Source organism: Falco naumanni, chromosome 20 (genome assembly GCF_017639655.2).
Source record: "Falco naumanni isolate bFalNau1 chromosome 20, bFalNau1.pat, whole genome shotgun sequence".
In the NCBI taxonomy this organism is placed as follows: Eukaryota; Metazoa; Chordata; class Aves; order Falconiformes; family Falconidae; genus Falco; species Falco naumanni.
Genome location: NC_054073.1, coordinates 715403 through 740932, shown reverse-complemented (window position 1 = coordinate 740932; position 25530 = coordinate 715403). Strand labels below are relative to the sequence as shown.

Genomic DNA, 25530 nt, shown 5'->3' with positions numbered 1-25530 from the left:
GGGAGGTAGGAGTGGGATTTCTGCAGGGTTTATGAACTGCTTTTGTCTGCCATTGATGTGGGTGGAAACCTGATGTCAAAAGCTGACCTTCACAGCCTAGAAAACTGTAAACAAAGCCACACTTAAAGGAGGGTGGGGAGGGGGGGCACAGAAATCTCATTGTGTTATACAGCAGAACTTCAGCAAGAAAAAAATAAGAGGAAAAAAACCACAAGCCTCTCCTTCATTGACAGAGTTGAACTCTCCCCATATCTTAAATTACTCCATGACAAATATACTCTATAAGCACAAAATGAGAACCAAGATGGGAAGAATGTACATAATTACTCCAAAGAAAATTTCAGGAGGTGAACAGGGAAACCACTGCTACATTTAGCAAAGCCGAGTGCTGCCGCGGAGGACTCGGCTGAACTGGCATAAGAAATATGGGCTGCAGTACTTGCTGCTCAGTGTGGAGAGATATGAAATCCTATAGTCAGAAGGGGCTGTGAAGATGGACAAGAAATTGAAGGGGCCCCCAAACCAAGGAAACCTACAGGATTAAACGAGCAGCAGGACAAGGCGGAGCTGGTGCCACTCCCAGGCTGAGAAGACCAGGCAAAGCAGCACTGCCAGTGCCTGTCCTGCTCTCTGCCTTTTGCCCTTTCCTCAGCTACTGCAAACACCACCAAAAGGCTTTCTCTCCCCTGACTGCTGCCTGCATCACCCCTGTCCCTACACTGCCCACACTCACCATTCCTGGGAAGCTCAGGACTAGAATTTGCTCTCCCACACCTGCCAGGCACCCACCCCAGGGTCTTCCCAACACGGAACAAGGATGGAGGGAGACAAGATTTGGATGCAGGAAATCTTTATTGTGCCCAGAGGGGCAGGAGGGTCTCTCAGGGGGACAGTAGGCCAGACCCAGAGATGCTGGTTGTCATGTGTTGGGGGAGGCAGAGGCACCTTCTCTGGAGCATGGCTTCTCGCTCCAAATGTCGCCTTGGTGAGGCATTCCAGCTCCCCAGGAATTGGCCCGTCAGCCCTGCAGGGCTCTTTGGGTGTCCCTCCTGCCCCATCTGACAGCGAGGAAGAGAGTGGAGAGGAGGAGAGCAGAGGGCAGGAGAAGAGGTCAGGGAAGGGCCGAGGTTGTGCTGCACTGCCAGCTGCGCTGGTGTTGCGCGGCGCTGGGGATGCTCAGTACTCCTCAGTGGCCCGTGCCCACCAGCTCAGCGCGGCATGGTTGGTGGTGGCGTTGGGCTGCGGCTGGGCTGGGTCTAGCAGGGCCCACAGGTGTCCCAGAGCTTCTTGCCGTAGCGGGGCCAGGCGCAGGGGGTGCAGGCCGCAGAGGTGTAGGGTCTGCCAAAGGTGCAGAGGCCGCCCGAGCCCTGTGTGGCCCCAGCGCCGTAGAGGCCCCCCAGCCCCAGGGAGCCCCCAAAGGCGGGTGCTCCGGAGGAGCCCACCACGGCTTGCTGGGGGAAGGAGCTGAGGATGGGGCCGGGGAAGGTGACGACCACGGGGGGCGGCTGGATGAAGGCCGTTGAGTCGGGGCACTGGCGGGCGCACAGCTCGTTGCAGCTCTCAGCGATGGGCTGGGGGACGGCAACGCTGGTTTTTGGTGGGCACAGGTCGTAGCAAGACATCGTGGCGAGGGATGGGACGGTGCTCTGCAAGAGGGCAGAGGTTGAAAGAGAGCAGCAGACGTAAGCACCCGAATTGGAGGGGCTGGGGCATGAGCAGGGGGCCAGGAGGGGAAGCGCTCACAGACTTACCCTGTTCCCAGAGGAGAAGGCGACCAGAGCAGTTGTGTGGAGAGCCGGGCAGAGGCAGAGCTTTTATACCGGCCGCGCCATTGCTCAGCACCACCTGGGCCAATCTGCAGAGGCGGCACTCCCTCCTGCCGATGACAACGGGGCTGTCCGGCTCCTGTCCCTCCCTGAGTCAGCATCCCCTGCACCGACCAGCACCTGCCGCTTCCCAGCCTTCCTCCCGGTCCTGCTGCGTGGGCTAAACGAGAGCAGGAACCTCCCTGCTGGGGGCTGCGCACGGTGCCGGCCTTGTGCTGTGCTCTGCCCTGGCAGGACATCTCTGCCCTGTGCCCGCAGCCAGGCCCTGCCGGGACGAGGGCCGGCACCGAGCACCAGCCGGGCCAGCCCAGCGGGGGCTGCTGCAGCTGCGCGTTCAGACGGGGCTCCCAGCTCCCCAGCACCCCGAGGGCAGCCCCTGCCCACCACCATCCCCCAGACGTGGGGCTCCCGGGACACCCGTGAGGACCTGGTAGCATTGGGGGTCAGCTGACATGACCCTGTGACAAAGTGGCTGCAGTTGGGCATCGGTGCTCCTTGCCCCATGCACCTTGGGGAAGAGCACAAGGGGTCTGTCTTGCCCCCAGACGTGCAGAAGTCGATGGCCAGTGCCTGGAGGGGAATGGCACCCAGTTCCCTTGGGCTGGCGAGTGATGCATCGTGCTGAGCAGGCAGTGCCCGAGAGGAGTGCCTTTGATTTTTCGTTTCGTAACCTCGTGCCTCTGTAGATAATAGCCACGCGGCGTACGTCATGCGGTGGCTGGTGTGCGGGAGGCCCTTGCAAGGCTGCCTTCCTGGCCAGCGGCAGGACCACGCTCTGCCGTGTGGCTCTGCGATGAAGGCATGAGGCCAGCCTGAGACCAAGCCCTTGGAGAAGAGCTATGGCACGCAGGGCGCTACCAGTCAGCCTTTGTCACGCTGCGTGCCCTCTTACACAGCGAGATAATGAAAAGACAGTGGGGCTAATTGGTGGCATTAGGTGGCAGCTGGCAAGCGTCCGAGTGGGGTGATTGCAGGGGCTGATAGAGCGGGTTGGGGCTGGCCAGGAAACGGCATCAGCACAACAGCCCCGTGCCACACGGGGAGGATGCAGGGGCTTGGCACCATGAGCCACGTGTCCCCAGCACGGCCAGCTCCTCCCCACGCTCGCCACCCCAGCATAAAAGGGCTGCTGTCGGCGAGTGCCAGCATCCACCACTCTTGCCTCGCTCTGCTCAGGACAAGGGTAGGTGGGGGCTTGGGGGTCTCGGCCTCCTGTGGCAGGGGCTGGTGTGGGGCCTCCATGGCCAGGAGAGCTGTGCTGGCAGCGGGCTGCAGTGGCCAGGGTGGGCTGAGGCACGGCAAGAGGAGGAGGGAGCCCCACGGCTGGGACCCGCAGAGCCAGGCCCTGCACGGGCTCTCGGGGAGGCTTTGTGTGCCTGGCGTGTGGGGAGAGCAGGGCACATGGTGGGCTGGCTGGGCAAAGGGCAAGCAGCAGGCAGTGCGGGCAAGGAGCTGGCTCTGGCTCCTCCAGCTCCAGCACAGGCCTGGGAACAGGGCGCGGCTTGGCCGGGCCATCTCCTTCACTCATGACACCTGTCTTTGGGCCGCGTCTTTCAGGATCCGCTCTCCCACCCTCGCCACGATGTCTTGCTACGACCTGTGCCCACCAAAAACCAGCGTTGCCGTCCCCCAGCCCATCGCTGAGAGCTGCAACGAGCTGTGCGCCCGCCAGTGCCCCGACTCAACGGCCTTCATCCAGCCGCCCCCCGTGGTCGTCACCTTCCCCGGCCCCATCCTCAGCTCCTTCCCCCAGCAAGCCGTGGTGGGCTCCTCCGGAGCACCCGCCTTTGGGGGCTCCCTGGGGCTGGGGGGCCTCTACGGCGCTGGGGCCACACAGGGCTCGGGCGGCCTCTGCACCTTTGGCAGACCCTACACCTCTGCGGCCTGCACCCCCTGCGCCTGGCCCCGCTACGGCAAGAAGCTCTGGGACACCTGTGGGCCCTGCTAGACCCAGCCCCAGAGCTTCCACAGTCCCTGGGCCATCTCAGGCTCACGCCTCCTCTCTTTTCTCCCCTCTTTCCCCTTTCTTTGTGAGGCCCCATCTCCTTGCTCTTGCCTGTGCCCAGATGTGTGACTCCACCAGTGTCCCACAGGGCAACGGCTTGTCTCTATAACAGCCACCACCTGGGAGAAGCCTGCAGCAACATCGCTCTTGAGGGCCCGGTTGTCAACTTACCTGCCTCTGAGTTATATGTCTTTCTGCACTGCAATAAAACACACTTGCATCCAACGCCTGCCTCTCTAACATTGCTTTCAATGCCCAGCCTCGGCTGTGGGGTTCCCTTGCCCTGCATGTGGCCCCTGCCAACCACACCAGGGCAGTGTCCCAAGCCCAGCAGAGCCAGAAGGAGACGTCTTTTGGGGAGACCTCACAGCTCTGGTGCCTCTGGCCATACATGGTCCCACGCCCGATGTCCAAGGGCCCTGCCTGAAGGCAGGCTGCCCCCCCGCCAGCAGGACATGCAGCCTGGGGCCCTTTGCAGGCCTCCAGCCTCCTTACAGAGGAGCGTGGATGCCCCAGGGGCTGGAAGCCAGCCAGAGGCCATACCTGGTATGGCTGCCACACTTTGTGCCTCCTTGGGTCTGCTTGAGAGCCTTGGGGAGGAAGGAAAGGGAAGGCGTACACGTCCTGTTCCCTATGGTAGCATCATCAAATCATTGAAGTATTTAGGGATGAAGAGACCTTCGACATCAGTGGGTCAAACCCTACACTTTCCTCTTCTTTCCTATTTTTTCCTTCTTCTTTACACATTTCCCCTTCTTTACACATTTCCCCTTCCCTTCCCTTCCCTTCCCTTCCCTTCCCTTCCCTTCCCTTCCCTTCCCTTCCCTTCCCTTCACTTCACTTCCCTTCCCTTCCCTTCACTTCCCTTCACTTCACTTCACTTCCCTTCCCTCTTCTTTTCCTTCTTCTCTCCTTCCCTGTGCTCACACCACGCACTGACCAACACACTTGGTGCTCATAGCTTCTCTGCCGCAGAGACAAAATCACAGAAATCACAGCCTGACCATTGTGGGAGGAGTCCTTGCAGGGCATCTTCTCATGCTGCCACCTCCAGCCAGTGCACCCAGCACCATGCCCAGACACTTGGTGCATGTCTCCAGGGACAGAGACACCCCAACCTCCCGGGCCAAGCTGGGACTGTGCTTGCTCACCCTCACAGTGAAAAAGAGGATTGGGATGTTGAGGCAGAGCCTCTGGTGTTTCAGCTGGAGCCCATCACCACTTGTCCTACCAAGGGACACCTCCAAAAGGAGCCTGGCTCCATCTTCTTGAAAGCCTCCCATCAGACGTGTATGCACATTGGGGAGACTGCCCTGAGCATCCCCGATGCCAGCAGGAACAGTGCCATCTCTCTGAGGCTCTCCGCAGCAGAGGCATGCTCCCTGCCCCTTCATCATTTGTGTGGTTTGACCCCAGCTAGCGAGCTAACACCCCAGAGCTGCTCGCTTGCTTGCTCCCCAACGCTGGGATGGAGGAGGCAACTGGAAGGGTAAAAGCGAGGAAACTGTCAGGCTAGAGAATATCACAACCGGCGGTAAGGTATATCCCTTGGGTCACGCGGGGCAGCCGTCCCAGCTGTGTCCCCTCTCAGCTCGATGTGCACCACCAGGCTACTTGTTGGTGGGGCAGCGTGACAAGGAGAAAAGGCCTTGGCTCTGTGTACTCACTGCTCAGCTCCAAAAAACACATCCCGGTGTTAGCAACACTGTTGTCTGTATAAATCAAAAGTATAGACCAAGACTTGCCAGTAAGGCCAAAATTGCCGCCACCCCAGTCCAAACCAGCACAATTGTCTGCGTGGCCCCATGCTGGACTCTCTCCAAGTAGCCCCACATGTCTCCTGTGCTGGGGCGGCCTCGCCAGTGCTGAGTGGAGGGCAAGGATTTCCTCATTCCACCTCCTCCACATGCATCCCAGACTTCTGCTCCCTGCTTTTGCTCCAAGGCATGTGGACATCCATGCTCACCTTGGTGGCCACAGCACCCCCACGGCCTTTCCTGACAAGCTGCTCTCCATCAGTCGAGCGTCGTTTCTCAGCCCAGGGGTTCAACACTGGCTCTGGTCTGGCCACCTCTGTGCAGGTGCACAGACACATTGCCGTGCTTTTGCGGGGCAGTGGGACACGGTGGATCTGGTGCCGCTCCCAGGCTGAGAAGACCAGGCAAAGCAGCACTGCCAGTGCCTGTCCTGCTCTCTGCCTTTTGCCCTTTCCTCAGCTACTGCAAACACCACCAAAAGGCTTTCTCTCCCCTGACTGCTGCCTGCATCACCCCTGTCCCTACACTGCCCACACTCACCATTCCTGGGAAGCTCAGGACTAGAATTTGCTCTCCCACACCTGCCAGGCACCCACCCCAGGGTCTTCCCAACACGGAACAAGGATGGAGGGAGACAAGATTTGGATGCAGGAAATCTTTATTGTGCCCAGAGGGGCAGGAGGGTCTCTCAGGGGGACAGTAGGCCAGACCCAGAGATGCTGGTTGTCATGTGTTGGGGGAGGCAGAGGCACCTTCTCTGGAGCATGGCTTCTCGCTCCAAATGTCGCCTTGGTGAGGCATTCCAGCTCCCCAGGAATTGGCCCGCCAGCCCTGCAGGGCTCTTTGGGTGTCCCTCCTGCCCCATCTGACAGCGAGGAAGAGAGTGGAGAGGAGGAGAGCAGAGGGCAGGAGAAGAGGTCAGGGAAAGGCCGAGGTTGTGCTGCACTGCCAGCTGCGCTGGTGTTGCGCGGCGCTGGGGATGCTCAGTACTCCTCAGTGGCCCGTGCCCACCAGCTCAGCGCGGCATGGTTGGTGGTGGCGTTGGGCTGCGGCTGGGCTGGGTCTAGCAGGGCCCACAGGTGTCCCAGAGCTTCTTGCCGTAGCGGGGCCAGGCGCAGGGGGTGCAGGCCGCAGAGGTGTAGGGTCTGCCAAAGGTGCAGAGGCCGCCCGAGCCCTGTGTGGCCCCAGCGCCGTAGAGGCCCCCCAGCCCCAGGGAGCCCCCAAAGGCGGGTGCTCCGGAGGAGCCCACCACGGCTTGCTGGGGGAAGGAGCTGAGGATGGGGCCGGGGAAGGTGACGACCACGGGGGGCGGCTGGATGAAGGCCGTTGAGTCGGGGCACTGGCGGGCGCACAGCTCGTTGCAGCTCTCAGCGATGGGCTGGGGGACGGCAACGCTGGTTTTTGGTGGGCACAGGTCGTAGCAAGACATCGTGGCGAGGGATGGGACGGTGCTCTGCAAGAGGGCAGAGGTTGAAAGAGAGCAGCAGACGTAAGCACCCGAATTGGAGGGGCTGGGGCATGAGCAGGGGGCCAGGAGGGGAAGCGCTCACAGACTTACCCTGTTCCCAGAGGAGAAGGCGACCAGAGCAGTTGTGTGGAGAGCCGGGCAGAGGCAGAGCTTTTATACCGGCCGCGCCATTGCTCAGCACCACCTGGGCCAATCTGCAGAGGCGGCACTCCCTCCTGCCGATGACAACGGGGCTGTCCGGCTCCTGTCCCTCCCTGAGTCAGCATCCCCTGCACCGACCAGCACCTGCCGCTTCCCAGCCTTCCTCCCGGTCCTGCTGCGTGGGCTAAACGAGAGCAGGAACCTCCCTGCTGGGGGCTGCGCACGGTGCCGGCCTTGTGCTGTGCTCTGCCCTGGCAGGACATCTCTGCCCTGTGCCCGCAGCCAGGCCCTGCCGGGACGAGGGCCGGCACCGAGCACCAGCCGGGCCAGCCCAGCGGGGGCTGCTGCAGCTGCGCGTTCAGACGGGGCTCCCAGCTCCCCAGCACCCCGAGGGCAGCCCCTGCCCACCACCATCCCCCAGACGTGGGGCTCCCGGGACACCCGTGAGGACCTGGTGGCATTGGGGGTCAGCTGACATGACCCTGTGACAAAGTGGCTGCAGTTGGGCATCGGTGCTCCTTGCCCCATGCACCTTGGGGAAGAGCACAAGGGGTCTGTCTTGCCCCCAGACGTGCAGAAGTCGATGGCCAGTGCCTGGAGGGGAATGGCACCCAGTTCCCTTGGGCTGGCGAGTGATGCATCGTGCTGAGCAGGCAGTGCCCGAGAGGAGTGCCTTTGATTTTTCGTTTCGTAACCTCGTGCCTCTGTAGATAATAGCCACGCGGCGTACGTCATGCGGTGGCTGGTGTGCGGGAGGCCCTTGCAAGGCTGCCTTCCTGGCCAGCGGCAGGACCACGCTCTGCCGTGTGGCTCTGCGATGAAGGCATGAGGCCAGCCTGAGACCAAGCCCTTGGAGAAGAGCTATGGCACGCAGGGCGCTACCAGTCAGCCTTTGTCACGCTGCGTGCCCTCTTACACAGCGAGATAATGAAAAGACAGTGGGGCTAATTGGTGGCATTAGGTGGCAGCTGGCAAGCGTCCGAGTGGGGTGATTGCAGGGGCTGATAGAGCGGGTTGGGGCTGGCCAGGAAACGGCATCAGCACAACAGCCCCGTGCCACACGGGGAGGATGCAGGGGCTTGGCACCATGAGCCACGTGTCCCCAGCACGGCCAGCTCCTCCCCACGCTCGCCACCCCAGCATAAAAGGGCTGCTGTCGGCGAGTGCCAGCATCCACCACTCTTGCCTCGCTCTGCTCAGGACAAGGGTAGGTGGGGGCTTGGGGGTCTCGGCCTCCTGTGGCAGGGGCTGGTGTGGGGCCTCCATGGCCAGGAGAGCTGTGCTGGCAGCGGGCTGCAGTGGCCAGGGTGGGCTGAGGCACGGCAAGAGGAGGAGGGAGCCCCACGGCTGGGACCCGCAGAGCCAGGCCCTGCACGGGCTCTCGGGGAGGCTTTGTGTGCCTGGCGTGTGGGGAGAGCAGGGCACCCGGTGGGCTGGCTGGGCAAAGGGCAAGCAGCAGGCAGTGCGGGCAAGGAGCTGGCTCTGGCTCCTCCAGCTCCAGCACAGGCCTGGGAACAGGGCGCGGCTTGGCCGGGCCATCTCCTTCACTCATGACACCTGTCTTTGGGCCGCGTCTTTCAGGATCCGCTCTCCCACCCTCGCCACGATGTCTTGCTACGACCTGTGCCCACCAAAAACCAGCGTTGCCGTCCCCCAGCCCATCGCTGAGAGCTGCAACGAGCTGTGCGCCCGCCAGTGCCCCGACTCAACGGCCTTCATCCAGCCGCCCCCCGTGGTCGTCACCTTCCCCGGCCCCATCCTCAGCTCCTTCCCCCAGCAAGCCGTGGTGGGCTCCTCCGGAGCACCCGCCTTTGGGGGCTCCCTGGGGCTGGGGGGCCTCTACGGCGCTGGGGCCACACAGGGCTCGGGCGGCCTCTGCACCTTTGGCAGACCCTACACCTCTGCGGCCTGCACCCCCTGCGCCTGGCCCCGCTACGGCAAGAAGCTCTGGGACACCTGTGGGCCCTGCTAGACCCAGCCCCAGAGCTTCCACAGTCCCTGGGCCATCTCAGGCTCACGCCTCCTCTCTTTTCTCCCCTCTTTCCCCTTTCTTTGTGAGGCCCCATCTCCTTGCTCTTGCCTGTGCCCAGATGTGTAACTCCACCAGTGTCCCACAGGGCAACGGCTTGTCTCTATAACAGCCACCACCTGGGAGAAGCCCGCAGCAACATCGCTCTTGAGGGCCCGGTTGTCAACTTACCTGCCTCTGAGTTATATGTCTTTCTGCACTGCAATAAAACACACCTGCATGCAACGCCTGCCTCTCTAACATTGCTTTCAATGCCCAGCCTCGGCTGTGGGGTTCCCTTGCCCTGCATGTGGCCCCTGCCAACCACACCAGGGCAGTGTCCCAAGCCCAGCAGAGCCAGAAGGAGACGTCTTTTGGGGAGACCTCACAGCTCTGGTGCCTCTGGCCATACATGGTCCCACGCCCGATGTCCAAGGGCCCTGCCTGAAGGCAGGCTGCCCCCCCGCCAGCAGGACATGCAGCCTGGGGCCCTTTGCAGGCCTCCAGCCTCCTTACAGAGGAGCGTGGATGCCCCAGGGGCTGGAAGCCAGCCAGAGGCCATACCTGGTATGGCTGCCACACTTTGTGCCTCCTTGGGTCTGCTTGAGAGCCTTGGGGAGGAAGGAAAGGGAAGGCGTACACGTCCTGTTCCCTATGGTAGCATCATCAAATCATTGAAGTATTTAGGGATGAAGAGACCTTCGACATCAGTGGGTCAAACCCTACACTTTCCTCTTCTTTCCTATTTGTTCCTTCTTCTTTACACATTTCCCCTTCTTTACACATTTCCCCTTCCCTTCCCTTCCCTTCCCTTCCCTTCCCTTCCCTTCCCTTCCCTTCCCTTCCCTTCCCTTCCCTTCCCTTCACTTCCCTTCACTTCACTTCACTTCCCTTCACTTCACTTCACTTCCCTTCCCTCTTCTTTTCCTTCTTCTCTCCTTCCCTGTGCTCACACCACGCACTGACCAACACACTTGGTGCTCATAGCTTCTCTGCCGCAGAGACAAAATCACAGAAATCACAGCCTGACCATTGTGGGAGGAGTCCTTGCAGGGCATCTTCTCATGCTGCCACCTCCAGCCAGTGCACCCAGCACCGTGCCCAGACACTTGGTGCATGTCTCCAGGGACAGAGACACCCCAACCTCCCGGGCCAAGCTGGGACTGTGCTTGCTCACCCTCACAGTGAAAAAGAGGATTGGGATGTTGAGGCAGAGCCTCTGGTGTTTCAGCTGGAGCCCATCACCACTTGTCCTACCAAGGGACACCTCCAAAAGGAGCCTGGCTCCATCTTCTTGAAAGCCTCCCATCAGACGTGTATGCACATTGGGGAGACTGCCCTGAGCATCCCCGATGCCAGCAGGAACAGTGCCATCTCTCTGAGGCTCTCCGCAGCAGAGGCATGCTCCCTGCCCCTTCATCATTTGTGTGGTTTGACCCCAGCTAGCGAGTTAACACCCCAGAGCTGCTCGCTTGCTTGCTCCCCAACGCTGGGATGGAGGAGGCAACTGGAAGGGTAAAAGCGAGGAAACTGTCAGGCTAGAGAATATCACAACCGGCGGTAAGGTATATCCCTTGGGTCACGCGGGGCAGCCGTCCCAGCTGTGTCCCCTCTCAGCTCGATGTGCACCACCAGGCTACTTGTTGGTGGGGCAGCGTGACAAGGAGAAAAGGCCTTGGCTCTGTGTACTCACTGCTCAGCTCCAAAAAACACATCCCGGTGTTAGCAACACTGTTGTCTGTATAAATCAAAAGTATAGACCAAGACTTGCCAGTAAGGCCAAAATTGCCGCCACCCCAGTCCAAACCAGCACAATTGTCTGCGTGGCCCCATGCTGGACTCTCTCCAAGTAGCCCCACATGTCTCCTGTGCTGGGGCGGCCTCGCCAGTGCTGAGTGGAGGGCAAGGATTTCCTCATTCCACCTCCTCCACATGCATCCCAGACTTCTGCTCCCTGCTTTTGCTCCAAGGCATGTGGACATCCATGCTCACCTTGGTGGCCACAGCACCCCCACGGCCTTTCCTGACAAGCTGCTCTCCATCAGTCGAGCGTCGTTTCTCAGCCCAGGGGTTCAACACTGGCTCTGGTCTGGCCACCTCTGTGCAGGTGCACAGACACATTGCCGTGCTTTTGCGGGGCAGTGGGACACGGTGGATCTGGTGCCGCTCCCAGGCTGAGAAGACCAGGCAAAGCAGCACTGCCAGTGCCTGTCCTGCTCTCTGCCTTTTGCCCTTTCCTCAGCTACTGCAAACACCACCAAAAGGCTTTCTCTCCCCTGACTGCTGCCTGCATCACCCCTGTCCCTACACTGCCCACACTCACCATTCCTGGGAAGCTCAGGACTAGAATTTGCTCTCCCACACCTGCCAGGCACCCACCCCAGGGTCTTCCCAACACGGAACAAGGATGGAGGGAGACAAGATTTGGATGCAGGAAATCTTTATTGTGCCCAGAGGGGCAGGAGGGTCTCTCAGGGGGACAGTAGGCCAGACCCAGAGATGCTGGTTGTCATGTGTTGGGGGAGGCAGAGGCACCTTCTCTGGAGCATGGCTTCTCGCTCCAAATGTCGCCTTGGTGAGGCATTCCAGCTCCCCAGGAATTGGCCCGCCAGCCCTGCAGGGCTCTTTGGGTGTCCCTCCTGCCCCATCTGACAGCGAGGAAGAGAGTGGAGAGGAGGAGAGCAGAGGGCAGGAGAAGAGGTCAGGGAAAGGCCGAGGTTGTGCTGCACTGCCAGCTGCGCTGGTGTTGCGCGGCGCTGGGGATGCTCAGTACTCCTCAGTGGCCCGTGCCCACCAGCTCAGCGCGGCATGGTTGGTGGTGGCGTTGGGCTGCGGCTGGGCTGGGTCTAGCAGGGCCCACAGGTGTCCCAGAGCTTCTTGCCGTAGCGGGGCCAGGCGCAGGGGGTGCAGGCCGCAGAGGTGTAGGGTCTGCCAAAGGTGCAGAGGCCGCCCGAGCCCTGTGTGGCCCCAGCGCCGTAGAAGCCCCCCAGCCCCAGGGAGCCCCCAAAGGCGGGTGCTCCGGAGGAGCCCACCACGGCTTGCTGGGGGAAGGAGCTGAGGATGGGGCCGGGGAAGGTGACGACCACGGGGGGCGGCTGGATGAAGGCCGTTGAGTCGGGGCACTGGCGGGCGCACAGCTCGTTGCAGCTCTCAGCGATGGGCTGGGGGACGGCAACGCTGGTTTTTGGTGGGCACAGGTCGTAGCAAGACATCGTGGCGAGGGATCGGACGGTGCTCTGCAAGAGGGCAGAGGTTGAAAGAGAGCAGCAGACGTAAGCACCCGAATTGGAGGGGCTGGGGCATGAGCAGGGGGCCAGGAGGGGAAGCGCTCACAGACTTACCCTGTTCCCAGAGGAGAAGGCGACCAGAGCAGTTGTGTGGAGAGCCGGGCAGAGGCAGAGCTTTTATACCGGCCGCGCCATTGCTCAGCACCACCTGGGCCAATCTGCAGAGGCGGCACTCCCTCCTGCCGATGACAACGGGGCTGTCCGGCTCCTGTCCCTCCCTGAGTCAGCATCCCCTGCACCGACCAGCACCTGCCGCTTCCCAGCCTTCCTCCCGGTCCTGCTGCGTGGGCTAAACGAGAGCAGGAACCTCCCTGCTGGGGGCTGCGCACGGTGCCGGCCTTGTGCTGTGCTCTGCCCTGGCAGGACATCTCTGCCCTGTGCCCGCAGCCAGGCCCTGCCGGGACGAGGGCCGGCACCGAGCACCAGCCGGGCCAGCCCAGCGGGGGCTGCTGCAGCTGCGCGTTCAGACGGGGCTCCCAGCTCCCCAGCACCCCAAGGGCAGCCCCTGCCCACCACCATCCCCCAGACGTGGGGCTCCCGGGACACCCGTGAGGACCTGGTAGCATTGGGGGTCAGCTGACATGACCCTGTGACAAAGTGGCTGCAGTTGGGCATCGGTGCTCCTTGCCCCATGCACCTTGGGGAAGAGCACAAGGGGTCTGTCTTGCCCCCAGACGTGCAGAAGTCGATGGCCAGTGCCTGGAGGGGAATGGCACCCAGTTCCCTTGGGCTGGCGAGTGATGCATCGTGCTGAGCAGGCAGTGCCCGAGAGGAGTGCCTTTGATTTTTCGTTTCGTAACCTCGTGCCTCTGTAGATAATAGCCACGCGGCGTACGTCATGCGGTGGCTGGTGTGCGGGAGGCCCTTGCAAGGCTGCCTTCCTGGCCAGCGGCAGGACCACGCTCTGCCGTGTGGCTCTGCGATGAAGGCATGAGGCCAGCCTGAGACCAAGCCCTTGGAGAAGAGCTATGGCACGCAGGGCGCTACCAGTCAGCCTTTGTCACGCTGCGTGCCCTCTTACACAGCGAGATAATGAAAAGACAGTGGGGCTAATTGGTGGCATTAGGTGGCAGCTGGCAAGCGTCCGAGTGGGGTGATTGCAGGGGCTGATAGAGCGGGTTGGGGCTGGCCAGGAAACGGCATCAGCACAACAGCCCCGTGCCACACGGGGAGGATGCAGGGGCTTGGCACCATGAGCCACGTGTCCCCAGCACGGCCAGCTCCTCCCCACGCTCGCCACCCCAGCATAAAAGGGCTGCTGTCGGCGAGTGCCAGCATCCACCACTCTTGCCTCGCTCTGCTCAGGACAAGGGTAGGTGGGGGCTTGGGGGTCTCGGCCTCCTGTGGCAGGGGCTGGTGTGGGGCCTCCATGGCCAGGAGAGCTGTGCTGGCAGCGGGCTGCAGTGGCCAGGGTGGGCTGAGGCACGGCAAGAGGAGGAGGGAGCCCCACGGCTGGGACCCGCAGAGCCAGGCCCTGCACGGGCTCTCGGGGAGGCTTTGTGTGCCTGGCGTGTGGGGAGAGCAGGGCACCCGGTGGGCTGGCTGGGCAAAGGGCAAGCAGCAGGCAGTGCGGGCAAGGAGCTGGCTCTGGCTCCTCCAGCTCCAGCACAGGCCTGGGAACAGGGCGCGGCTTGGCCGGGCCATCTCCTTCACTCATGACACCTGTCTTTGGGCCGCGTCTTTCAGGATCCGCTCTCCCACCCTCGCCACGATGTCTTGCTACGACCTGTGCCCACCAAAAACCAGCGTTGCCGTCCCCCAGCCCATCGCTGAGAGCTGCAACGAGCTGTGCGCCCGCCAGTGCCCCGACTCAACGGCCTTCATCCAGCCGCCCCCCGTGGTCGTCACCTTCCCCGGCCCCATCCTCAGCTCCTTCCCCCAGCAAGCCGTGGTGGGCTCCTCCGGAGCACCCGCCTTTGGGGGCTCCCTGGGGCTGGGGGGCCTCTACGGCGCTGGGGCCACACAGGGCTCGGGCGGCCTCTGCACCTTTGGCAGACCCTACACCTCTGCGGCCTGCACCCCCTGCGCCTGGCCCCGCTACGGCAAGAAGCTCTGGGACACCTGTGGGCCCTGCTAGACCCAGCCCCAGAGCTTCCACAGTCCCTGGGCCATCTCAGGCTCACGCCTCCTCTCTTTTCTCCCCTCTTTCCCCTTTCTTTGTGAGGCCCCATCTCCTTGCTCTTGCCTGTGCCCAGATGTGTGACTCCACCAGTGTCCCACAGGGCAACGGCTTGTCTCTATAACAGCCACCACCTGGGAGAAGCCCTGCAGCAACATCGCTCTTGAGGGCCCGGTTGTCAACTTACCTGCCTCTGAGTTATATGTCTTTCTGCACTGCAATAAAACACACCTGCATGCAACGCCTGCCTCTCTAACATTGCTTTCAATGCCCAGCCTCGGCTGTGGGGTTCCCTTGCCCTGCATGTGGCCCCTGCCAACCACACCAGGGCAGTGTCCCAAGCCCAGCAGAGCCAGAAGGAGACGTCTTTTGGGGAGACCTCACAGCTCTGGTGCCTCTGGCCATACATGGTCCCACGCCCGATGTCCAAGGGCCCTGCCTGAAGGCAGGCTGCCCCCCTGCCAGCAGGACATGCAGCCTGGGGCCCTTTGCAGGCCTCCAGCCTCCTTACAGAGGAGCGTGGATGCCCCAGGGGCTGGAAGCCAGCCAGAGGCCATACCTGGTATGGCTGCCACACTTTGTGCCTCCTTGGGTCTGCTTGAGAGCCTTGGGGAGGAAGGAAAGGGAAGGCGTACACGTCCTGTTCCCTATGGTAGCATCATCAAATCATTGAAGTATTTAGGGATGAAGAGACCTTTGACATCAGTGGGTCAAACCCTACACTTTCCTCTTCTTTCCTATTTGTTCCTTCTTCTTTACACATTTCCCCTTCTTTACACATTTCCCCTTCCCTTCCCTTCCCTTCCCTTCCCTTCCCTTCCCTTCCCTTCCCTTCCCTTCCCTTCCCTTCCCTTCCCTTCCCTTCACTTCCCTTCCCTTCCCTTCACTTCACTTCACTTCACTTCACTTCCCTTCCCTCTTCTTTTCCTTCTTCTCTCCTTCCCTGTGCTCACACCACGCACTGACCAACACACTTGGTGCTCATAGCTTCTCTGCCGCAGAGACAAAATCACAGAAATCACAGCCTGACCATTGTGGGAGGAGTCCTTGCAGGGCATCTTCTCAGGCTGCCACGTCCAGCCAGCGCACCCAGCACCGTGCCCAGACACTTGGTGCATGTCTCCAGGGACAGAGACACCCCAACCTCCCGGGCCAAGCTGGGACTGTGCTTGCTCACCCTCACAGTGAAAAAGAGGATTGGGATGTTGAGGCAGAGCCTCTGGTGTTTCAGCTGGAGCCCATCACCACTTGTCCTACCAAGGGACACCTCCAAAAGGAGCCTGGCTCCATCTTCTTGAAAGCCTCCCATCAGACGTGTATGCACATTGGGGAGACTGCCCTGAGCATCCCCGATGCCAGCAGGAACAGTGCCATCTCTCTGAGGCTCTCCGCAGCAGAGGCATGCTCCCTGCCCCTTCATCATTTGTGTGGTTTGACCCCAGCTAGCGAGTTAACACCCCAGAGCTGCTCGCTTGCTTGCTCCCCAACGCTGGGATGGAGGAGGCAACTGGAAGGGTAAAAGCGAGGAAACTGTCAGGCTAGAGAATATCACAACCGGCGGTAAGGTATATCCCTTGGGTCACGCGGGGCAGCCGTCCCAGCTGTGTCCCCTCTCAGCTCGATGTGCACCACCAGGCTACTTGTTGGTGGGGCAGCGTGACAAGGAGAAAAGGCCTTGGCTCTGTGTACTCACTGCTCAGCTCCAAAAAACACATCCCGGTGTTAGCAACACTGTTGTCTGTATAAATCAAAAGTATAGACCAAGACTTGCCAGTAAGGCCAAAATTGCCGCCACCCCAGTCCAAACCAGCACAATTGTCTGCGTGGCCCCATGCTGGACTCTCTCCAAGTAGCCCCACATGTCTCCTGTGCTGGGGCGGCCTCGCCAGTGCTGAGTGGAGGGCAAGGATTTCCTCATTCCACCTCCTCCACATGCATCCCAGACTTCTGCTCCCTGCTTTTGCTCCAAGGCATGTGGACATCCATGCTCACCTTGGTGGCCACAGCACCCCCACGGCCTTTCCTGACAAGCTGCTCTCCATCAGTCGAGCGTCGTTTCTCAGCCCAGGGGTTCAACACTGGCTCTGGTCTGGCCACCTCTGTGCAGGTGCACAGACACATTGCCGTGCTTTTGCGGGGCAGTGGGACACGGTGGATCTGGTGCCGCTCCCAGGCTGAGAAGACCAGGCAAAGCAGCACTGCCAGTGCCTGTCCTGCTCTCTGCCTTTTGCCCTTTCCTCAGCTACTGCAAACACCACCAAAAGGCTTTCTCTCCCCTGACTGCTGCCTGCATCACCCCTGTCCCTACACTGCCCACACTCACCATTCCTGGGAAGCTCAGGACTAGAATTTGCTCTCCCACACCTGCCAGGCACCCACCCCAGGGTCTTCCCAACACGGAACAAGGATGGAGGGAGACAAGATTTGGATGCAGGAAATCTTTATTGTGCCCAGAGGGGCAGGAGGGTCTCTCAGGGGGACAGTAGGCCAGACCCAGAGATGCTGGTTGTCATGTGTTGGGGGAGGCAGAGGCACCTTCTCTGGAGCATGGCTTCTCGCTCCAAATGTCGCCTTGGTGAGGCATTCCAGCTCCCCAGGAATTGGCCCGCCAGCCCTGCAGGGCTCTTTGGGTGTCCCTCCTGCCCCATCTGACAGCGAGGAAGAGAGTGGAGAGGAGGAGAGCAGAGGGCAGGAGAAGAGGTCAGGGAAGGGCCGAGGTTGTGCTGCACTGCCAGCTGCGCTGGTGTTGCGCGGCGCTGGCGATGCTCAGTACTCCTCAGTGGCCCGTGCCCACCAGCTCAGCGCGGCATGGTTGGTGGTGGCGTTGGGCTGCGGCTGGGCTGGGTCTAGCAGGGCCCACAGGTGTCCCAGAGCTTCTTGCCGTAGCGGGGCCAGGCGCAGGGGGTGCAGGCCGCAGAGGTGTAGGGTCTGCCAAAGGTGCAGAGGCCGCCCGAGCCCTGTGTGGCCCCAGCGCCGTAGAGGCCCCCCAGCCCCAGGGAGCCCCCAAAGGCGGGTGCTCCGGAGGAGCCCACCACGGCTTGCTGGGGGAAGGAGCTGAGGATGGGGCCGGGGAAGGTGACGACCACGGGGGGCGGCTGGATGAAGGCCGTTGAGTCGGGGCACTGGCGGGCGCACAGCTCGTTGCAGCTCTCAGCGATGGGCTGGGGGACGGCAACGCTGGTTTTTGGTGGGCACAGGTCGTAGCAAGACATCGTGGCGAGGGATCGGACGGTGCTCTGCAAGAGGGCAGAGGTTGAAAGAGAGCAGCAGACGTAAGCACCCGAATTGGAGGGGCTGGGGCATGAGCAGGGGGCCAGGAGGGGAAGCGCTCACAGACTTACCCTGTTCCCAGAGGAGAAGGCGACCAGAGCAGTTGTGTGGAGAGCCGGGCAGAGGCAGAGCTTTTATACCGGCCGCGCCATTGCTCAGCACCACCTGGGCCAATCTGCAGAGGCGGCACTCCCTCCTGCCGATGACAACGGGGCTGTCCGGCTCCTGTCCCTCCCTGAGTCAGCATCCCCTGCACCGACCAGCACCTGCCGCTTCCCAGCCTTCCTCCCGGTCCTGCTGCGTGGGCTAAACGAGAGCAGGAACCTCCCTGCTGGGGGCTGCGCACGGTGCCGGCCTTGTGCTGTGCTCTGCCCTGGCAGGACATCTCTGCCCTGTGCCCGCAGCCAGGCCCTGCCGGGACGAGGGCCGGCACCGAGCACCAGCCGGGCCAGCCCAGCGGGGGCTGCTGCAGCTGCGCGTTCAGACGGGGCTCCCAGCTCCCCAGCACCCCGAGGGCAGCCCCTGCCCACCACCATCCCCCAGACGTGGGGCTCCCGGGACACCCGTGAGGACCTGGTGGCATTGGGGGTCAGCTGACATGACCCTGTGACAAAGTGGCTGCAGTTGGGCATCGGTGCTCCTTGCCCCATGCACCTTGGGGAAGAGCACAAGGGGTCTGTCTTGCCCCCAGACGTGCAGAAGTCGATGGCCAGTGCCTGGAGGGGAATGGCACCCAGTTCCCTTGGGCTGGCGAGTGATGCATCGTGCTGAGCAGGCAGTGCCCGAGAGGAGTGCCTTTGATTTTTCGTTTCGTAACCTCGTGCCTCTGTAGATAATAGCCACGCGGCGTACGTCATGCGGTGGCTGGTGTGCGGGAGGCCCTTGCAAGGCTGCCTTCCTGGCCAGCGGCAGGACCACGCTCTGCCGTGTGGCTCTGCGATGAAGGCATGAGGCCAGCCTGAGACCAAGCCCTTGGAGAAGAGCTATGGCACGCAGGGCGCTACCAGTCAGCCTTTGTCACGCTGCGTGCCCTCTTACACAGCGAGATAATGAAAAGACAGTGGGGCTAATTGGTGGCATTAGGTGGCAGCTGGCAAGCGTCCGAGTGGGGTGATTGCAGGGGCTGATAGAGCGGGTTGGGGCTGGCCAGGAAACGGCATCAGCACAACAGCCCCGTGCCACACGGGGAGGATGCAGGGGCTTGGCACCATGAGCCACGTGTCCCCAGCACGGCCAGCTCCTCCCCACGCTCGCCACCCCCAGCATAAAAGGGCTGCTGTCGGCGAGTGCCAGCATCCACCACTCTTGCCTCGCTCTGCTCAGGACAAGGGTAGGTGGGGGCTTGGGGGTCTCGGCCTCCTGTGGCAGGGGCTGGTGTGGGGCCTCCATGGCCAGGAGAGCTGTGCTGGCAGCGGGCTGCAGTGGCCAGGGTGGGCTGAGGCACGGCAAGAGGAGGAGGGAGCCCCACGGCTGGGACCCGCAGAGCCAGGCCCTGCACGGGCTCTCGGGGAGGCTTTGTGTGCCTGGCGTGTGGGGAGAGCAGGGCACCCGGTGGGCTGGCTGGGCAAAGGGCAAGCAGCAGGCAGTGCGGGCAAGGAGCTGGCTCTGGCTCCTCCAGCTCCAGCACAGGCCTGGGAACAGGGCGCGGCTTGGCCGGGCCATCTCCTTCACTCATGACACCTGTCTTTGGGCCGCGTCTTTCAGGATCCGCTCTCCCACCCTCGCCACGATGTCTTGCTACGACCTGTGCCCACCAAAAACCAGCGTTGCCGTCCCCCAGCCCATCGCTGAGAGCTGCAACGAGCTGTGCGCCCGCCAGTGCCCCGACTCAACGGCCTTCATCCAGCCGCCCCCCGTGGTCGTCACCTTCCCCGGCCCCATCCTCAGCTCCTTCCCCCAGCAAGCCGTGGTGGGCTCCTCCGGAGCACCCGCCTTTGGGGGCTCCCTGGGGCTGGGGGGCCTCTACGGCGCTGGGGCCACACAGGGCTCGGGCGGCCTCTGCACCTTTGGCAGACCCTACACCTCTGCGGCCTGCACCCCCTGCGCCTGGCCCCGCTACGGCAAGAAGCTCTGGGACACCTGTGGGCCCTGCTAGACTAAGACCTAAGTCTTCATATTTTTTGGGAATTAAGAAACATCTAAGAATCTCGTCACTCCATGTGTTGCAACCATGAATCTTTTCTAGATATCTTCTTTTAATTACTCCTTTAAATCTTTTGTTTTCACTTAAGTTTTTCACATTTCTTTCTTGAAGTTCTGTATTGTAAATTTACTATATATTTAATTTTTAGGTTGGTTTCTTATCTCTCATTGGTTTTGGTTTTTTAGGTTTTTATCTTGATATGTAAGTCTTTATTTTAGCTTTAGTTGCAATTTAATCTTGACAGATCGATAAGTAGATATGTTTTGGTTCTCTATTTGATTTCTTTTTAATTCTTTCTCTTCCTGTTCTGTTTTTTAATTTCACAATTTATTGAACTTTTTTTACTCATTAAATCTTCTATGCATCAAGTTTTTACTGGTTTTTTTTTTAGATCTGTTGAGGGGGTTTCAGCATTTTTAGGAATTCACCTGACTTCATATCTCATCATAGTACAGATAATATTTTTACTCCACTGATGTAGTCATAAAATCATAGAGAGTGGTTTGGTTTGGAAGGTACCTTAGAGGTCATAGAGTTCTAACATCTGTGCCATGGGTAAGGACACCTTCTACTAGACCAGTTTGCTCAAAGCTCTCTCCAACCTGGCCTTGAACACTGCTAGGGATGGGGCACCCACAACTTATATCAATGCCACTGTTAAGGTCGCCCCAGAGTCTTGTCTCCTCCAGGCTGAACAACCCAAACTCTCTCAGCCTGTCTTCACAGGAGAGATGCTTCAGCCCTCAGATCATCTTTGTGACCCTAATAGTCCATATTCTCTGTTTCCTTCCAATGACATGGTACTTTCCCTTTTGATATATTTTTTACCATTGATCATTTTGAGTAGTACTTTTCATTCATGACCATTTTAGTGCACATTTAGTGGAGAGAACAACAGAATTGAAGATTTAAATTAGCTGTTCACATCATGTATTGTTTTCTTTCCCTTAAATTTTTTTCTTTAAAAAGTCTCTCCTGCATCTTACTCCCGTGTTTTTCTTTTGTTTCTGTTCTGCTTAGTTTTTGTTCATTATCATATTATTGTCAATATATTTTAAAACACATAATGATTTTTCTGGTTGATGCTGTTAGTGTTATGATACAAGCCCCACACTTTCTCTTTCAAAAAAACCACATTCTAAATTATCTCCTGTGATAACTTTTGTCACACTTGCTTCAGACACCAATAGATCTCCAAAACAGTGAAATACTCCTGTGTCTCATTTGAAATACTGAAATTATGTTTAATTTTGAAAACATCACCTTTCAGCTTTCTTTATCTGCTGTGTTTAATATCCAGCTTTTCCACTCTACCCATTCTGGTTGCTTGGAGTTCCAGAGAGACACTGGAAAGAACAGGAAGGTTTTATCGCACTCCATCAGGCTCTTGCTGAAGATGCTCCGTGAAAGGAGCAGACTACCCTGGATGACACAGAAGGGAAAGCAGGGCAGGGACAGAAGCTGGCCAGCCCCAGCGGCTATGAACCACGATCTGATTTGGGGAGTGATATGACTGACACTGTCTCCCTGCTTAGACTGATGTTATTACTCACCCTTGGGACATGCAAGTCACATTATAACAACAAAACAGCATGCATAAATCATTAGTCAGTGTTTCTAAAGTGCTTTAATAGCCTTTGTTCCTGAATGGCTTGAGAAAATCCGAGGCAAGCACTTTTTTCCCATGGGAACCCCCAAATGACAATTTGTAATTTGGAGAGCATTTAAATCACAATATTATTAAATACAAAGTAATGCGACCAAGTGGAGAGAGGAAATAGAGGACTTTGATGTGGAGAAGGTTTGTTGCCCTGACACAGAGTGATGAGGCACAACTTGCTCTGAGTTGCAGACTTTGTGGTAAAATGTAAATCTAGGCAGGTCAGCCAGCCCCAAGCTGGGAGATGTGGATTGCAGTAATTCACTTTCTATGCCTGGAGAGTGTTTTTTGCCTTCCCCTGCAATAAACACAGAGCAGTTTTTGTTGGGGAAGCAGTCACTTCAACCAGCTGTCATTTCCACTTACCTCCCCAGCCACAAGTCCTCACAAACTGCAACAACACACATCAGAGAGGGGGAAAAAAAAAAAAAAACCCAAAAAAACCCCCCACAAACAGGAATGTAAATACAATTCATTTGTCACCTGAGAAGGAAATTAGCAGGGTGAAGCTGTATCACAAGACATATTCAGCTCAGGCATCGCAGGAATTAAGGCTAGATATTTCAGCTCTGGGGGTCTTTTCAGGGATGACCATGAGAAGGGTCTGTAAAATGCCTTGGAACCCAGGTGAAAATCTAAAATTTGGAATAAAAGATACTGTCTTCTGAAAAAGCACAGAAAAAGGGTAAATAATCATAAATGTATGCAGATTTTTTTCTGGGAAGTATACTTTGAAATAACAACATATATAGCAAATATGACATCTTATCCTAACAGAGGATTTGATCAAGAATGTTGAAAGGATTGTGTTTATTGACCCATGACTTCCAATGGCACAAATCATGATTTAATTAAAGTAATGGTGTGCACCACCTTGTTTCCTTTACATTAAAGCAAATGCGATTGTGTAACACTGAGGCGTCTAAATCACTCACACATTTTCATACATTAACACAACATCAAACATTAGCTGGGTTGAACATCAGCTAATGAATGTTTGTGAAATCATTACAAAGTACTTTTTTCTCAACAAGTCCCAGAACATACTTGATAAGAGTTAACACCCACAACATTTAACAAAAAAAAACCCAAAAAAAAACAACCAAAACCCCCCCAACTTTATCTGCTGCTTTGATTTTTCCTCAAAATTGCACCTTTTTTTGGTGGATCATGAGAAGGGGTGGGACTTCATACCTTTCTGGATGGTGATTTCTTTGACTTCCTAGGTCAAATCCCCGTCAGCAGAACCACAGGTCCCTTTAAAGCTGCATTTCAATTCCCACTCAAACCCTTTTAGTGAGGCAAAATGGTATTTACATAGGATTAAGTTGTCATTCAAAAGACTGTTGCTCTAAATCCAAGCTGTTGGGGAATTGTCATGCGTATTGTATGATCTCAGTTGACATTCACGACCACTTAAAACCCATCTTAGGTCAACCAGGTCTATTTAGGTTAGGGATGGAAAAGACAAATTCTTGAGTAGTCCCAGGAGAAGCTGCACTCTGTCTTCAGTTAATTTACCAGGTAAATTTAAAAGATTGTTAAGGAAAAATGTACATGTCAGCCGAAGATGAGTCTTACAAAATCTCTGAGCAGACAAGTTTACGACAGCTTTGTAAAGGAGGAAGTAACATGTGGAGTCAGCTTAATGCACATGGTAATTCCAGTGAGATTACTATAATGATACCAGGAATTGCACTATAACCAATTAAGACCCAAGATTAAAGAAATCATGATGGTGTAACATGGACATCACAAGATGTGAGAACTCAAATAAAACCATAACCATGACAAACACAAAACTTTCATCAGAGCTGTTAATTTCTGTTAGGCAGCCAAATGCAACCCCCAGCACCAAGCAAGACTCAGACCCTGTACGAACACTGAGAAACTGTATAAACTCCATCCCTGCGTTCAACCAGAAACTTCTCTTGGTTTATTTGCCTTGCTGAGCATGATTTGTTGATTTCTTTCTCTTTACTTAATCAGAACCTGTATTGGAATAGTTGTAGAAGATTCAATATGTATGCTCAGCTTCTGAGCAGTATGATGCTGTTTCTCTCTGTACCTACTCTTACTGAAAGCGGTAGTAAATGCAGGATTTGGGAGACTGGGTGTGAGTGCAAAAACTGAGAAATTGATTTAGTGCTCTAAGACAATTAGAAGCTTAAATTATCCCTGATGAAAATACTGTGATTTCAGATATTTATTTCAGTGTTTTACAAAAATTAAGATAGATGCATGAGACTGCCACCTTTCTAGCTGAGCTCAGTAGTATTTTGGGATACATAAATAAACCCTCCTATTCAAAGCAAAGCTACATCTGACTTGGGTATTTTTCCCAATTTTGAGGAACTCAGTAAGAGGTAAGACTGAGCTTCTTACATTGTTCTTCAGGGCTTGTAAGAAGTGTAAAAAAAGAAAGATCCATCCTTAGGGTATGATCAGTCCTGGAGTAGTCCTTACGTAGGCAGAAACTGAATCCTGGTGCTCAGCTATTCTTAATCAACTTCATCCAGGTTACCCATAAAACATACACAGCACAGGAAAGAACAGCAGAGACGTTTCACTCATATCAGGATGTTGAAATATCTCTCATAAACCTTCTGTCTTTTTCATCTCAGTCTCCTGAAAACTGATTTCAACCCTCGCCACGATGTCTTGCTACGACCTGTGCCCACCAAAAACCAGCGTTGCCGTCCCCCAGCCCATCGCTGAGAGCTGCAACGAGCTGTGCGCCCGCCAGTGCCCCGACTCAACGGCCTTCATCCAGCCGCCCCCCGTGGTCGTCACCTTCCCCGGCCCCATCCTCAGCTCCTTCCCCCAGCAAGCCGTGGTGGGCTCCTCCGGAGCACCCGCCTTTGGGGGCTCCCTGGGGCTGGGGGGCCTCTACGGCGCTGGGGCCACACAGGGCTCGGGCGGCCTCTGCACCTTTGGCAGACCCTACACCTCTGCGGCCTGCACCCCCCTGCGCCTGGCCCCGCTACGGCAAGAAGCTCTGGGACACCTGTGGGCCCTGCTAGACCCAGCCCCAGAGCTTCCACAGTCCCTGGGCCATCTCAGGCTCACGCCTCCTCTCATTTCTCCCCTCTTTCCCCTTTCTTTGTGAGGCCCCATCTCCTTGCTCTTGCCTGTGCCCAGATGTGTGACTCCACCAGTGTCCCACAGGGCAACGGCTTGTCTCTATAACAGCCACCACCTGGGAGAAGCCCGCAGCAACATCGCTCTTGAGGGCCCGGTTGTCAACTTACCTGCCTCTGAGTTATATGTCTTTCTGCACTGCAATAAAACACACCTGCATGCAACGCCTGCCTCTCTAACATTGCTTTCAATGCCCAGCCTCGGCTGTGGGGTTCCCTTGCCCTGCATGTGGCCCCTGCCAACCACACCAGGGCAGTGTCCCAAGCCCAGCAGAGCCAGAAGGAAACGTCTTTTGGGGAGACCTCACAGCTCTGGTGCCTCTGGCCATACATGGTCCCACGCCCGATGTCCAAGGGCCCTGCCTGAAGGCAGGCTGCCCCCCTGCCAGCAGGACATGCAGCCTGGGGCCCTTTGCAGGCCTCCAGCCTCCTTACAGAGGAGCGTGGATGCCCCAGGGGCTGGAAGCCAGCCAGAGGCCATACCTGGTATGGCTGCCACACTTTGTGCCTCCTTGGGTCTGCTTGAGAGCCTTGGGGAGGAAGGAAAGGGAAGGCGTACACGTCCTGTTCCCTATGGTAGCATCATCAAATCATTGAAGTATTTAGGGATGAAGAGACCTTTGACATCAGTGGGTCAAACCCTACACTTTCCTCTTCTTTCCTATTTGTTCCTTCTTCTTTACACATTTCCCCTTCTTTACACATT

General features: G+C 57.8%; 8 protein-coding genes and 1 pseudogene across 8 annotated transcripts; 5 read left to right on the top strand and 4 right to left on the bottom strand.

Annotated features, from left to right (window-relative positions):
* Positions 1-1256: 1256 nt before the first annotated feature.
* LOC121080106 (scale keratin-like) lies at positions 1257-2537 on the bottom strand. Its single transcript, XM_040577969.1, has 3 exons — positions 2533-2537; positions 1748-1915; positions 1257-1644 (listed from the first exon to the last, which is right to left on the bottom strand). Exons 1-3 carry the CDS (start codon positions 2535-2537, stop codon positions 1257-1259), a joined length of 561 nt encoding a protein of 186 aa, XP_040433903.1.
* Positions 2538-2948: 411 nt separating this feature from the next.
* LOC121080074 (scale keratin-like) lies at positions 2949-3774 on the top strand. Its single transcript, XM_040577930.1, has 2 exons — positions 2949-3013; positions 3384-3774. The coding sequence occupies exon 2, from the start codon at positions 3409-3411 to the stop codon at positions 3772-3774; it is 366 nt and encodes a 121-aa protein (XP_040433864.1). The 5' UTR covers positions 2949-3013; positions 3384-3408.
* A 2877-nt stretch (positions 3775-6651) lies between these two features.
* On the bottom strand, positions 6652-7932 carry LOC121080105 (scale keratin-like). Its single transcript, XM_040577968.1, has 3 exons — positions 7928-7932; positions 7143-7310; positions 6652-7039 (listed from the first exon to the last, which is right to left on the bottom strand). The coding sequence occupies exons 1-3, from the start codon at positions 7930-7932 to the stop codon at positions 6652-6654; spliced, it is 561 nt and encodes a 186-aa protein (XP_040433902.1).
* A 411-nt stretch (positions 7933-8343) lies between these two features.
* Positions 8344-9169, top strand: LOC121080071 (scale keratin-like). The gene is made up of 2 exons (XM_040577927.1): positions 8344-8408; positions 8779-9169. The coding sequence occupies exon 2, from the start codon at positions 8804-8806 to the stop codon at positions 9167-9169; it is 366 nt and encodes a 121-aa protein (XP_040433861.1). The 5' UTR covers positions 8344-8408; positions 8779-8803.
* A 2882-nt stretch (positions 9170-12051) lies between these two features.
* Positions 12052-13332, bottom strand: LOC121080104 (scale keratin-like). The gene is made up of 3 exons (XM_040577967.1): positions 13328-13332; positions 12543-12710; positions 12052-12439 (listed from the first exon to the last, which is right to left on the bottom strand). Exons 1-3 carry the CDS (start codon positions 13330-13332, stop codon positions 12052-12054), a joined length of 561 nt encoding a protein of 186 aa, XP_040433901.1.
* Positions 13333-13743: 411 nt separating this feature from the next.
* On the top strand, positions 13744-14569 carry LOC121080072 (scale keratin-like). Its single transcript, XM_040577929.1, has 2 exons — positions 13744-13808; positions 14179-14569. Exon 2 carries the CDS (start codon positions 14204-14206, stop codon positions 14567-14569), a length of 366 nt encoding a protein of 121 aa, XP_040433863.1. The 5' UTR covers positions 13744-13808; positions 14179-14203.
* Positions 14570-17447: 2878 nt separating this feature from the next.
* LOC121080103 (scale keratin-like) lies at positions 17448-18738 on the bottom strand. Its single transcript, XM_040577966.1, has 3 exons — positions 18734-18738; positions 17949-18116; positions 17448-17845 (listed from the first exon to the last, which is right to left on the bottom strand). The coding sequence occupies exons 1-3, from the start codon at positions 18736-18738 to the stop codon at positions 17458-17460; spliced, it is 561 nt and encodes a 186-aa protein (XP_040433900.1). The 3' UTR covers positions 17448-17457.
* A 412-nt stretch (positions 18739-19150) lies between these two features.
* On the top strand, positions 19151-19976 carry LOC121080028 (scale keratin-like). Its single transcript, XM_040577881.1, has 2 exons — positions 19151-19215; positions 19586-19976. The coding sequence occupies exon 2, from the start codon at positions 19611-19613 to the stop codon at positions 19974-19976; it is 366 nt and encodes a 121-aa protein (XP_040433815.1). The 5' UTR covers positions 19151-19215; positions 19586-19610.
* A 4364-nt stretch (positions 19977-24340) lies between these two features.
* On the top strand, positions 24341-24707 carry LOC121080027 (annotated as a pseudogene).
* The last annotated feature ends 823 nt before the right edge of the window (positions 24708-25530 follow it).